This window comes from Patagioenas fasciata, chromosome 3 (assembly GCF_037038585.1).
Source record: "Patagioenas fasciata isolate bPatFas1 chromosome 3, bPatFas1.hap1, whole genome shotgun sequence".
Classification (NCBI taxonomy): domain Eukaryota; kingdom Metazoa; phylum Chordata; class Aves; order Columbiformes; family Columbidae; genus Patagioenas; species Patagioenas fasciata.
Window position 1 is genome coordinate 78,535,235 of NC_092522.1, and position 15,359 is coordinate 78,550,593.

At 36.2% G+C, this 15,359-nt stretch overlaps 1 protein-coding gene across 3 annotated transcripts in view; it reads right to left on the reverse strand.

Moving 5' to 3' along the window:
* Window positions 1-15,359, reverse strand: part of AFG1L (AFG1 like ATPase) — a 68,892-nt gene that overhangs the window by 31,889 nt on the left and 21,644 nt on the right. For all 3 annotated transcript variants that reach the window (XM_071806662.1, XM_071806663.1, XM_065835876.2), the window contains 2 exons: window positions 13,326-13,425; window positions 10,384-10,442 (listed from right to left, as the gene is read on the reverse strand). In XM_071806662.1, coding sequence (XP_071662763.1) covers window positions 10,384-10,442; window positions 13,326-13,425 — 159 coding nt within the window. The remainder of the gene's footprint in view (window positions 1-10,383; window positions 10,443-13,325; window positions 13,426-15,359) is intronic.

The following is a 15,359-nucleotide window of genomic DNA, read 5'->3' on the forward strand; positions in this document are numbered from 1 at the left end:
ATTAGTCATACAATTTATTTTGAAGTCATTTATGTATTTATGTATATAAAGAAGAAATACAATTACAGAATTGAAAACGCAATTAGTTAAAAATACAGCATGATCATGCACTCATTTCCACTGTGACAGAAAACCTTTTTATTCCAGAAGGAAAAAAGACAAAGCCTCAGCGCTCAACACCTAAAATGACAATCTTCTGATAGAACAGATAAAATTAGACTTTCGGTATATCTACTGTAGAAAGTTATTTAATATAGACTAATATAAATACATTTTTCTTCCTGTAAGCACCTCTAATATTCCTTTGTTGCTGCAATCAAGAATGGTAGATATTAAAATGTTTAATTGCTCGAGAATTTAAAGTACATGACATGATAGATTAAGCAGAGAACAAAGGTTTCAGAACATCTCAAAAGGCAGTCAAAATTAACTGGATAACCTGCAAGAAGTTCTCAAGACTTAAGTTTCCCATGTGTCACCAAGAAAATCCCTGAAACACTAATATTAATAGATGGCCTTGTGGTCCACTGTACTAAACACAACATGTCCCTGTGAGCTCAAATATTGTGATCAGCTCATGACCCTTGATAAGGCAAGTGAGTAGATATCTCTTAACGTTACTGAAGACCACCCTAAGTCAACCCAATTGTCATTCTCTGCTCCGAATTTTAATGGCATTAGAATAAAATAGAGCCAACATACAAGATCTTATAAATCATCCTGTCAGCACACAGGATCAGACCACCCTATCTGAGGACCACTGGAGAAGGTGTAGGGGGACAGAGACATGAGGGTGCTTCACCTTGGGATGATTATTACCCAATTCCCATACCTGCTGAGCTTCCACAGCCTTTCACACTCAGGTTAAACTAGACACCTGCAAAACCAGTGGCAGCACTGCAGATGCAGTATCACATACACTTTCCATATGAGCAAAGAAGAGTATAATCCTGTCCACAGGTATGCAAAGCTGCACAATTAATACTCCTGGCCTCTGGTGTAGTTCTTAACAAGCACATTAGAACACTTACTATTAACAACCACACCATGCCTAACTGAGAAGTGCAACTTCCAACCACTTTGAGCAAAATTAATCATAATTTCCATGTAGGTATCATTTTGCCTTTTCACATGCATCCTCAGCATCTAATTCTTTGTATTTGCTTATATCCAAAAAAAACCCCTACTATACTTGAAAATATCCCACACCCACCCTGCCAATCTGGTCTCCATTAACAATACACAGGATCACTAATAGTCCTTTCCTCCAGTAAATCAGAAAATAACAAGACTGTTCATTGATAACTGTTTTTCTCATCCATTTATATTCAGCCTAAGCAAATGATCATCACATAACATGTAGAGACATGACAAGAACCCTCAGCCAGCAACACAGGAAGAGTTCCTTGGGTAAACAGAGCTTACTAGGTTTAACCATTTTTATTTTTCCTTATTTGATCCAACGTAGTGCTAGATTACCAACTAGAAAATTGTTTCTTCTTTCTGAAGTGATTTCCAGACAAAGTTTTTTCATCCAAATGAGACCATTACAATTGGAATTTTCCCAAAAGATTCATAACTGCGGTAGAAAAAGAATCCTCTCAAGCAAAAACAGTGTGTCATGAAAAAGTTACTTGTGACCTACAAAGCACAGCCACAGGTTTTAATTTTGGAGTATTCTCAAAGTCATTAGCAAGTGACAATCACCAGCACGTTTCAGAAGGTGAAACAGGTCCAACTGGGACTCACAAGCTGAGGAGGTGTGTCCACAGGCTGCTGCTCTAAAAGGAGATCAGCCAGACTGTCATAAGCAGGCATGGTACAAGTGCAGGACCTTCAAATGGCTGCTCCTTTCATCCACACTCAGAACTGGCCTTGTTAAAAAAAAAATTAATTTTTTTTTTTTTTAAAAAGAGACAGTAAATTAAGTTTGTAGCACTCCTAACTTCCTGCTACTCCAACCCACGGAAACAAGAGGTACTGGGGAGAAGGAGAAAGGGAATCATCAGGTATTTGGTGGTGGATAAAAACTTGCTCCAAATGCTGTTAGGTGTGCATACAGTTTTTGTGTCTCTGTTCAGATGTTGTTGAAACAGTAGACTTTAAAGAAAATGTCAATGAATCCTCATAAGCACTATACATGACCTCTGGGGTAATTAGCAATCATTCAAAAGCAACAAGACTAAAATGTTCTATTCTTTATTACTGTCAGCTCTTGTCTTGATCAGCATTTTAATAAAGATGGTTTATTGCTAAGACAGTTTCATGAATCAGTCATAATTACATTCTGACATGCAGTGAATAGTAAAGCAAAACTAAATATCACTTCATCAACCTTTCTAACCTTTGTGCAAGTATTAACTGTAAATAATTTTTACACAATCTTACAACAGAAAATCTGCATATTTCTTAGTTTTGTACATACTCTACCCTAACTGAATTTCCTGTGACCTATACCTGAAAAAAACCCTTACAATCAGGCATAATTACTTAGTCTTGCATGATATTCAGGTGTTGCCTTTCACAGATCAAATCAACTTCAAGTACAAAAGGCTATTTGTTCTACAAAATAGTGCAATGCTTTAAGGGGTTAACTAATTTTTTTTAGAGTCTTTTCCCCCATGTTCTTCATTACCTGCAATAACAAAATACAGGGAATTGCTACAACAGCCTTAGAGACTTCATGCTTGTTCCAATTTTAAACACTGTAACAAAAGAAAAAAAAAAAAAAGGCAAACAAACGAAATAAAAGCAAACCCCCAAAATCCACACTAACAAATTCTGAGGAAAACTTTCAAAACACCATCCCAGTATACAACATAAATGAAACTAATCATGCTCAGATTACTTTTTGATGACAAAAACATCTTATTTGCGAATTATTTTTAAATGGACCAAGAGCACAAAGATCTGGGAAGTGAAATACTGCCACATACAATTTTTTTAACAAATCTGTTTCTTACACTCGTGACAAGAACATTTAAACTTTAAACTGAAGAGCTCAGCAGAGACAAATTTAGAGGGAAAACTAGTTCAATGGAAGTTGCACAAGTTTACATTACAGCCTTCAAAACTTCAACAACTAAGAAACCCCACTATTCTTGCTACCACAAGGAACATACGATCTATTGTACAACTTTTCAATAACTTATTTTAATGTCTAGCTACAAATCAGCTACCCCCTAAGAAGAGGAAAAACAGACAATTAACTTGTAATATAATGGTGCATGAATAAAGACAGAGACTCTTAAAATGTACTGTTCTGTGAATAGCATTTCAGATATTCAGACAAAAGTGAAAGAATTCAGGAGGTACAGATGTGGCTGTGCTGGGTAGGAGACAAGTAGCCTCTCCTTTTTCCAGTCAGGGAGCCGAAGAATGGCAGAGTAAACTTCATGCAATAGGAATTACACTGAACAGCTCTCCCCATTTCACTTCACTTAGGAGAAAAATCTTCCCTGCAGTCTAAGTATAAATACAACAACAACAAAGCACCAAATCACAACCCAAAACCAACCCACAAACCACTGTACAACATTCCGTTTCGCGAAAGAACCAATAATGACTGTAACTTTCAGTCTCCTAATATACAAGTTGTGGTGTTCTGTGAAAAAGAAACGCCAACAGTTCACTCTGAATTGATAACATGATGTTTTGTAAGCCAAGGGTCAAATTTACACCTAATACATGTACTTAATTGGAATTATACCCTGGATGAAGTTATTTGTCTAGATTCCTTTTTTGCCGTTGTTTTTCCTTTTTAACATTTGATTTGTATTTCTTTTGCCAGTATTAGCCTTTGCTCCTGCCAGAACTGTTGGCAGGCATGGAAAGAAAAAAAAAAAAAACCTACAGAAAAAAGTAGTATTGATTTATGAAACTGGATTTCCCAGAATTAAAAAAACAAAACAAAATAAAAAAAACCCAAACTACTAAGATCTAAACAAAGGCTAAAGATGGCTTACGCTTAGTGCTGATGAGGTCCACCGCCTCATTACCAACAACTGAAAACTTCTGATGCATTTTGTTTCAAGGGAATCCAAAAGTCCTTGCTGTAAAGCAGGCTGGGGGGTGCTGGGTCCATTCACTCTTTCTGTATCACGACCATTATGTAAGAAGTATAAAACACTGCCTTTATGCTGCCAAACCACAATGACTCTTCTTACATCAAAGCGTTTTCACCACTAGGGGTTTTTTTCTCTGAAATTTATTCAAGCCAAGGGCAGGGAGACAACAATTCATACACACTAATTACACCTAATTATCTATTCCTTTTTCTTTTTTTTTTTTTTTTTTCCCTTTCCACCAGCTTCGGCCAGTGCTATTTGCTATCTGGGTTTCTCACAACCTCCCCTTGCCCTGTCCATCCAGCTCAACAGTAAAGTCTTTGAAGAAAACAGTCGTGGCTTCTTAGAATTTTAACAATATAAGGTTCAACTCAAATTAAATTATTCTATTATTAGTTTTGACACATTTATGTGTTAAATATGAAGGCCTCTTGGTTAATTTGGCAAATTCCTCACATCTCTTCACGGCTAGAATTGCTGGAAACACCCTCTCTTGTAGGAGCTTCTCCTCATGCTTTCTTTTCATGATCTAAATGAAATGTTTATTGGATTAAAGTTCTTCTCTGCAGACCTCCACGGTGGCCTGTGACAAAGAGCTTAAAAGCTTTATTAATTGGCTTGGGCTTTTTCGGGGGAGGCAGGACCTCATTTCACATTACATCACAAGCAAATAAAACTGCCACGTGTAATTAGACTAATTTACTCTGATCCAGCAGGAATCAACTATTCCATATCTATGATATGCTTTGATTTACTCATTTTAATCAAGGAGTAAACAAACCAAGCAAGAATTCAAGAAATTCTAACAACTAAAGGAAGCGAGAAGGCAGGGAGCCCAACACTGAGCTACAGGAGAGACTATTTTATCCTTAGATAAAGTTTTGATCTGCAGCTAAATAAATTGGCTAGGAGCAAGTGTGTGTGTATAACAGATACAGAACTTAAAGTGAACAGCTTAATATCTAGAGAACACACTAAAGCAATACGTACCTTATAAAATATTGTAACAGTTAAGTGCTCTGAACTACAGAATTCAAATAATCCTTGTGTTTAAATTTAAAGACGCACACACAGGCCCAGAAAGCTGAATGCTGAAAGGGCTTGGTGACTTCTAATCTGACACCTTGCTCTCTATATACAGCATTTTGTTAGTTGACAGTCTCACAAATTTGTCTAACTAAAATTACCCAGAAATTATACTGATGTTCAGCACAAAAATACTTGCAATCATGCTACGTTTTCTATTTTTATTTTGTCCTATGTTTAATTAGGTACACTTCACAAAAGATAAGTACTTCTATTACTTGCAGAGAGAGAGAACAAGAACAAATGCTCCTTCTACTTAGTGGTTTGCTTGGTTACATACTAAGAAGGGAAACAAAAGGCCCAACATCTTCAGTAATGAAAAAGTCAATTGATAGGCGAAGCCATCACAATATCAAAGGCCTAATCCCTGCAATTCTGACTCAGGTGACAGTTCACAGGGGTCAGAGTGGCTGACACTGACCTCAAAAGCAGGTTTAAACTATTCAACATGCTGAAAGCTGCTGGGCTATCACACCATTAGACTGGGACAAACTGACAAATCAATTTCATCAAGGAGATGACTTCTTTTGCGGGGGGGGGAGGGCGCGGGGCGGGAAGAGGCAGATCTGCCTGTCCACAAATCCCCACATTTCTCACCCAGGTGGTTGGACAAAAGCTCAGAGCACCATCAAAGACATTTTATATGTACCAAATGCCTTTGTAGAAAACACACTCCCACAATTTGTTTAGGGACAGCTCCAAACATTTTAAACAAATACTTTTTGCATATTCAAACTAAGTTACTGAAAAGTCAAAATACTTTTAAATTCCTCCATTTCTTACTTTGAAAGAACGGGTATATTTTAATTGAAACCAACCAGAGTAGAGAACAATGTCAACAAATAATCATTAACTAATTTAGTGCAAACATACATAGGTTTCTTTTTGAGAGGAACATACAATACTTACCGTTAAAAGTCATTTTAACCAATGAGTTTTAAAATAAATAATTATTTGGTCCCTAATAGCAGAAGGAGAAAAAAAAGTTCTCTATAGGAAGCTTACAGTAATTTCATGTCTTACTGACAACAGGTTTCTGGTTGATTCTCTCTCTTTAGTTAAAACAAAATGCAGGCAGCCAAAGCCAAACTTTCAAATTTTTTTTTTAACTGTACCTTTTAAAGGTATACTCAGGCTATGAAAGGTCCTAAAACTGGCTGACTTTTAGTTAGAATTTAGTGCAGTGCAGGTCTACTGCATGAAGAAAACCTGAAAAAATGCACAAGTTACGTATTTGGTATTTTGACTCAGCTTGACATCTTAAAACTTCACACTACAGTTCCAGGAAACCTTTAGAAGCTCAAGAACTGCTTATATCAGCTACAGACTTTACATAACAAACTATTTGAGGAGCTTTCCTTCCTGCTTGTCTGAAGAATCAAGTATTGAACCAGTCACTGAATTAGAATTAGGATTCCAGAACAGTTAAGGGCTGGTGTAAGTATCTTCATTAAATGTCTGCAAAAAATTAAATGTAGCCAAAACTACAGCCAAACTAGCATATTAAAGCATACTTTTTAATTTTTTTTAAGAGCCTCACTTCAGATCTTACATCAACTTGCTAAAGATGCATAACTTTATTTATAAACCAGCTTTAAAAAGTTCAGAAAGTTTTCCTATTTCCTATTAGTCTAGATTAACAATTTTAGGTATTTCTGCTCTAAGCAGTTGAACAGAGTAATTGTGAGCAAGGAATGTTTTTCTTTTTAAGAACTGCCTTTATTAAAAAAAAAAAATCACTTAGGAGTTCCATGGGCTTTAAAATGCTCGGTAAGAGACACTGTAAGATTAAAAGCTCAATCAGAAGGGACTGAATCTAATTGCAATTATAGAATCAAAAGATTTTCCTTCCTAATACTTATCTCTGAACAGCTCTATCTCTGTAAAATTTCATGCCCTGAAGAAGCACTCTTATCTATTGCAGAAACTAAGCCCCTTCCATAAAGAATATTTAGTCCCAAAGAATTTTAGCCACAACAATGAACAGAACAATTGAGAGTTTTTCCCCTGTTTATGAAAACTACCACTCTAAATTACAGGATTTAAAAAAAAAAAAAAAATAATCACTGAAAAATCAGATTTCAAACTATTTAAGGTTTCAAAAGATCAGAATACTGGGATATGTTCCAAATGAGACAGGGGATACACACAGGGCAGGAAGAGCTGCCAGGAGCCCTACGCAGACCTGGAGCTTTTCTGTGGCCCTAAAAAGTGGAACTTATCAATTGCACCTCTCCCTGCAGACATTCAGCAACCACTTGCCCCAGTAATCTACCACCTAGAAAGGTAAAAAAGAAAAACTCTGCAAGATAACTGTATCTTTCCTAGGGTGCTGTTTCACCTTTTTGCTTATTCTACACAAATTGGTTTGTGATTATCTTTGTAAGAAATAGGAACCCAAATGCACATACTGGAAAGATCATTTGAAGACAGAGAAAGATTTTTGTATAACAGTTATCAGGGTATCTAGGAACCATGAGTTCCATTTATGAGGAACAGAAAGAGCCTGAAATCTATTCCAAGTGAAGCATCTCTTCACAGAAATGTACTGTCAACACTTTCCATTCACCCCAGCTTTCCAAGAATGTTTAAAGGAATTCAAAGCTCCTCTGTTGAACTTGAACTACTTTCAGTGCTAAAGCCTTTTTTTTTTAAGATTTATGATCATACAAGTTAATTTCTGAAACAAACAAAACCAACCCACCCATTCACCCCCAATAAAGCCCTGCAGGAGGTTCTGAGCGCAGCAAAAACCAAGACAAGAGTTCATGTGAGTTGTCAAAGCCACGGTTGGGCAACAGGTTACATGAGACTGACACTACCAGAGACACACATGGGGCGGACAGAGCAAGGTCAAGGTAGAGAAGACTGGAAATCTAACATTTGCAAGCATCTAGTGTAATATTTTTCCTTTGTATTTCCATGCAAAGCCCTAAAAGATATTGTCTTTACATTTCCTGAAGTTGCACATGCAATTATTAAAAAATAAAATTAGGCAGAAGCTCCTCCATCCATTAATGTGAATTCAGTGATACAGATTATACACACATTGGGGAGGTCTAAATCTGCATTTCTCAAACCACCACATCCAGAGCCTGAATTTAGTTTTATCCATGCCTTTGCAATATAAAGGTCTCTTGTTAAAATCTTACTTCAAAATACAGTCCAGTGTGCCTTTTTTTTTTTTTAAATAAAAGTCTATTTCTGAAGTGTTGAATAAAAAATGTAGACCTGGAAATTTTGTTAATTGTTATTTTTAATTACCTTGCCATTACTCTTCCATTTTCCAACTAAGGTCAGAGAATGAATTCTTGATAAGCTTCCTCTGATACAATAAGTCTTTGGGAAAAGATCATGTTATATTGGTAATATTTATTAAAGTGACATTACATGAAGATATATTTAGAGCAGTGTTAAAACACAAAGATAAAGGGGTAAAAACATCCACAAGTAATCAATAATTTTAGAAAGGCCCCTGTGAATAGTGTTGAGTGAAACTTTTTTTTTGCATTTATTATTATGGTAATGTTCATCTACCTCTAGTCTGGGTTGTGCCACTTGTTTCTTTTTGCACTACTCCATCCCCTGTCACAGCCCTAAAGCAATCCACCTTTAGGGCTTCTCTCAGGGTCCTATACACCTAGTCCCTTCCAAAAAATCTACATTATTTTCCCAGTCCTGATGAGGTGTTCTGCATGCAGAAACTACATTTCACCTTTTTTCTTCAGCTGGCCAAAAAGACAAAAAAGGAAACTACAAATAAGCAAACTACAAATAAGCATGCATGATAGATATTCTTTAAGTCTCATCATCTATGAAATGAAAGAGCCTTACATTTATCAATGAAGAAAACCAAGAGACAACAAGATCAGATATATAGAAAAGAAAGATTTACCACGGATGCTTCATGTCAAAAACCAAACTCTTCTTAAAAATGCTCTATGATCAGGATCTCTCCTGCATCCAATGCAGTCAGCTACAGAATAAAGCCTTTTCAAGAATCCGAAGTTGAAGTAGTTGCTCATTTATTTTTATGTTTCTGACTTTTCTAAAGTCATCCAGGCAAGAATCACTTTTACTGATAACCTCCCTGACTTTATACACAACCATTCTGAGATACATCAGGGTGTCACATTCATGACAATGCCGTATTAACTTTGAAACCATGTAATTGCTCAACTGTCAACATTAGATGGGATTTTCAAAGGTGCTTAGGCAATTAAGTAATTTTATGATCCTAAAATGTCTTATTGAAAACCCAAGGCACCGTCAACTGCTTTACTGGTGATCACTTTAACAGAAACAGCCAACCAATGTATCTATTCGGCAATTCTCACTGAGCCAAACCTATCCTAAACAATACCTTACCTTCTTTTATCTTAGATACTGATATAGTTAACATTAGTTACGTAGTTATCCTGCCAATACTTTTGTGAGGTAGGCAACTGCTGTTATTTTCATTTTACATGTCATTTCAACCCAGGCAGAGCAGGACACAGGAGCTGTATGCTAGCTCTCAATAACGTAACAGTACAATCATAGCTTATGAATCGAAAAATCTCTGAGTTGCCCGGAACTTAAAAGTGTAGTTCAGCATATGGGGTTTTTTTAATAGCAAAATCAGCACTGATTGTATTATTCATATCAAGAAAGGATGCTTCACTTTTTAATCTAAATGAAGTCCTTCTAATTGATGTCTTGCCATACCACAACATGCAGACTGCAGGAAGCTCCAGAACTGCTGCTTGTTGAGCGTTACGTGAAGCCTCACAAATACCCGTTCAGAAAACCACTTACACATAAGAATGACCCAGAAACAAGGTAACTGAGGGTATGTACCAAACACCACTTTCCTTACACCAAAGGAACCTCAAGTTTTTGTGGCATAATAAATGTAAGATGTCCGTAAGTACACCACAGTGTAACTGTCAGAGGAATACTGTGTTACACAGCATATATACATCGGTAAAAAGTTGTATCCAAGCAAACAAATTCTGCTACCTTAGTCAAAAAGGTAACTTTTTGTCATACTAAAAGCGTCCAGCTTTCAAGACCTTAATTCTAGAGAGGAAGTGTTCCTTTTTGCCTTACCTTCAATTATATTTGCCTCAAACAGTTAAAGAATACACATCTTATTTGGAAACTAGAATCAAAGCAATCCTGTACAAATCTCTAATTCATTAATACAGCGAGCGAAACTGAAAAGCATTTAACGAGTGACTCTCCTTACCTTCAGTACAGCAATGAATGGTACAAAATTAGCTCTCTGAAGACCATTTTTATAGAGATCTGAAAGAAAGGAAATCAGTATCATTTTGCTACTTAGTCTTAATAACAATGTCAGCTTGTCTTTTAGTCTGGCAAATAGAACCCGGTGTTGCTAGAGAGAGGAAAAACAAAAGGCAGAAAAGGAGAGCTGAAATTGATTCTGCTGTATGAAAATTCAATACATTTTTAGGGAAGAAAGGAAAATCCCGAGAAAGTGAAAAAGTCAGGGAGCAATGACTTAAATCTCTAACAACATATAACTGATTTTAGCAGAAAAAATAAAACCAGCATCTGTTTTAAAATAAGGATATAAAAAAGTAATGCTGGGCATATATTGGTATAAGGCCAAAACTATGCACCTGCTAAGTCGCAAGTATATGGCAGAGGAGAAAATCCAACATAAAATAAAAAATACACTATTTGAGTTTAAAAGGTTAGTATTATTCTTATTCAGTGTACTGTGGTATACTTTATCTTCCAGCAATTCTGTGTACACCCCCTTTTCAAAAGTCAGTAAAAGGGTCATCCCTAAGGGAAAATAAAGGCAAAAAATCAATTAGTATGTCAACTTGTGCAAACTTGCTAAAAATACAACTGAGTTAAAAAAAAAAAAAAATCAGAATGTTACATAACAAAATGCAAATCTGCCCTCAAATAAAAGACGTTATAAAACAAAATGCAAATCAGCATTTTATATCTTATTTATCCCTATAGGTTATACAGCATGACGTCGTCTTCTCTGGAACCTATTCAATCGCCCAACATGTAATTACTTGTACTGCATGATGGGCTGCACTTTCTCATGACTATTGGGAAACCTTATAAGAAGCCAGTACAGCACCTATGACTAACACGAGGAATAAATAAAAGAATACAGATATCTGGCGAAGGTGTCACCAAAATTTCCTGAGAAGACCATGCCAGGTTATTAATACCACCTATATTCCCCATAATGCCTGAAGGTTACAACTAGATTAAACCTTTAATGCTCTACCAACACCTCATGGTGGACAGAAGATCCAGTATGCATGAGGAGCCAACAGGACACCTACACAAGGGTTTTCACAAAATGGGATACATACACAGAAATATTTAGGAAAATTATCAGTGAAGGTGATTCTGCACGTTAATTACTAACAAAATTGTATGAAGCCATGTATCACTCTCATTCATTGCTCTGCAAATCACGATAGCTACACGTACGTAAAACAGCAACCAATTCATATTTACTTGCAAAAATTAGTGAACGTATAACAGTACTATAAGACAGCTACTTCTGCTAGTTTTTCTAGTTAATAAGGCTCTGAGTTTCGAATTATGTCTCTGTTTTGTGAGAATGAGAAAAAAAAACCTGTTAATTTTGGCCAAGAAACAAAACCAGGATTCCTTGAACACTCCACCTCAATATTTCCCTTCATATTCTGCTGAAGCAGAAGTTTAACATGGTTAAGAGTATCACTAATGGTCATCAGGTAGGTACAGATGCTCTCTAATGAAAAAGCCACTTTTCCAATTTGTATCCACAAGAAACGAGCCTCTCAATTCAGTCTTAAAGCTGTGCGCAGCACACTACACTGACCCGACTCTCTTTCCCACAGGAGGATTTCAGACGTGCTGTGATCAGGCAGGTGCAGTGGGAAGGGAAGAAGAGACAGGCAGTGACCAGCATCTGGCTGCACCACAGCTCAGCTCTGGAGACGCCGTTCTTGACATTCTCGGTGGGGCAGCTAGTACAAGTGGATGTCTTTCAGCTTGACACAGTGACTTAATAGGTATTAAATAAACCCACATGACAATAATGGTCACAAATTGACATCTCATTTTAAGATGTGGGATACAATCCCCAGGTTATAATAAAAAACTCTCCTGAACTTTAAAAAGTGGTGCTTCAAAAAACACAAGGATGTTCCCCAACTGAGTAAGGTACCAGCATCCAGCTTATCTGTAGTGAACCTGGCTACAGGAGTTATGATTTCATCTTGCTTGCTCAAGCAAGGAGAAGAAACCATCATGAATTTGTTTCCCCCTCTAGGAAGAATATTCAAGTATTTTTTCCCCTCGGATAAAATGCATTGTAAATATTTAGTGATCCTCTTCTACTCAATTAATTCAGGCAGAAAAATTAACCAGTATTTACAGTTAATATTGTGACTCTTAAGGATTTTTTGCAAACATCTGAAATTAATCAATCTAAAGTGGCATAAAAATTGCATAGAAATTATGCAGTATGCTAACAAATAATGCTGCACACATTCTTCTCCTCTACAAAAAAATGACAATTGCTGCTTGGTTAAAACCCATATAGATTTGGGGACTTTGTAGAAGGATGTACCTAGCTAGTTACTCTCTGTCTAAAAATATTGTTAGAAATGGAAACAACTTTCCACCTAAACAACATCCAATGTGTGACCTCAAAACAAGCTGTGAAAATGGCATCTTGACAAGGGGTTCTATTTTGAGCTGGTGGATCAAGTCTGGAAGTCTCCAAGTTAGAAACCAGGAAGCAATGTACTCCCATTCCCCCTCTCTCCTGCAGAATGTGATCGTTTCCTATCCTGGAATACTTTTAAATCAGAGGCAGTATTGCACCCCTCCTCAACTCCCCTGTCCTCAAATACCTTCCCACTGGTTCGGATAGAGTAGAGAATATCAGCAAACACAGAAGGATCTGGGAGGAGATGGAAAGAGGAACACCTTGAATTTGGGAGAAGAGAGTGGTAAGACTTAGTGAAAACCCCTTCTTTCTTAAAAACACACAAAAAAATGGATCAATTGGAATATCTCAGGTTCTTGAAGACTCAAGAGTTTATTAGTATTAAATACCATATGATTTTAATACAATGAATCTCAGTATCTTACAAAACAACTGTATTTGGATAATACTAGTTGCATGTTTGTTTTTACCTTCTGGCGGCCTGTTAGATGTTGCCACAACGACAACCCCATTTTGGAACAGATTTTCAAAAAGCTGCTTCAGAATCATGGCATCAGCAATGTCAGTGACCTGCAGAAGACAACACATTTGTTTAATCTTGCTTTCAGCTTCTGCTGCAATAGATCTGCAAGTGGCTTTGTAGCTAGGAAAAATGCTCGTTAGTGAAAGCCATGGAGAAAGATTCTAATTATTGCTTGGTGAGAAAAAATAAAGGGGATAATTAATAAGCAGTGAATGTGCCACAGTCTTTCAAAACTTGCCTGCTCTTTATTGCCGAACTCCACCATTTCTTTACTGATTGCTAAATGATTCCATGTTAACTTCTATTATAGAATTACAGGTGGGAGACACAGAAAACAGACCTAAACATTTAAGAGACCTAATTAATTAGAAACACATGGTAAAAAACAGAAGACAGAAAGAAAATAGACATCGGCTGTTTTACATTTCTATTACCTTTGAAGCAAAGGTTTGCAGAGGTGAATTTAAATGGTTATGGGACTTCAGAAATAAAGACAAGTAGCCAACTATACATAATCAGCTGCTGTTGAAAATAGAATGATATGACATAGATACTATTGTGTGATTGTTGCAAAAAACAATTCAACAGATGGCCCATCACAAAAATAAGCAATTTCATTGTTCTTTTTAAGTGCCTTCTATTACTGTCCATGAATAATCAAAAGGCACGGCAGTCACTTCCAGCACAGTCAGCCTCTTCTAACCTCCAGGCACAAAACACAAATGAAAAATAAAAATGGACGGGACAAGTGATACTGGGGAAATACAATTTTAAAAAGGCTAAAAAATAAGCTATAAAGTAAAATTTCTTTAAATATTGAAGTTTAGCTTAACAAACTTGCTTTACAGAACCAAGAAATGAAAGAGTGAACACTCTATACAAATGAAAAAATGTAATAATTTTTTCTGAATAAAGCCCATCATTTCAACAGCAATTTATACTTTTACAGGAGTTTGCCAGCTGAGATCAGCGATCCTAATAAGTAAACCATCTTTATTATTGTTACATTTGTATCTCCTGCATTCACGTTGACTATTAGACACTTGTTGCATTTTGACTTACCAAAACAGTTCCCAATTCTGAGGAAATAAAGTGGTGTATGCACACTCATTACACAGCAGATTGACAGGCTGTGATGCTTTCACCAGTTTAGCTGTGTATGTTGTGATGGTAATACATCTACAGAAAAACTTCAACCAGTATAATTTTACTCCACCACCATCCCACTCCCCATCATGTCCCTGTTTTTAAATGTCCTTTCTGGGCAGCAAAAAAATGTAATTCTACACTGGAGACAGTAAAATATTTCAGTTACATTTCTGACAGCTAATTTGGAAGCAATATTGTTCCTAAGGAACCGTATGTAAACAGCAGTTTCCTTCTTGCAAAGATTTATTCTAAGTAGTTCTATAGAATGAATTAATACGGATTTTTTTTCCTTTTTCAAAACCAAAGTTTTGCATAACCATTAGCACACCCCTCAGATTTGCACAACTCTGATCACTAAGATCTGATATTCCAACAAGCATGTAGTAATTCACTATTGTACTCTATGTCTAACGTATCTGCTTATGCGCCTACCTATCAATAATTTATTTCTTCTGAATACTAAAATTTAGGAACTTTCCCTGTTCCTAAAAAAACAAGACACACAAGGAATCAGTATACATGTGCCTTTTAGAGGTAAATGAATTTCCTGTATCATAAACCAAACCTCACAGCCAAGTTTTAAGAATGTATTATATAAATCATTTCGTTACAGACTTCTTAGTTTAAAAATACTGTAAGACATGATACCTTTAGAAAATAGAAATTAAACAATTAATGACATTCTCCTATTAATGAGAACTGTTATTTGATGTTGAATTCTGATGTTTTCAACTCCATTACAAAAAAACCCTAACTCTCGAAATGTCTGTCAAAAAGCAAGAGCCATTTTGAGAACTGGGATGCAAATATGAGTTATTTTATCTAATACAGC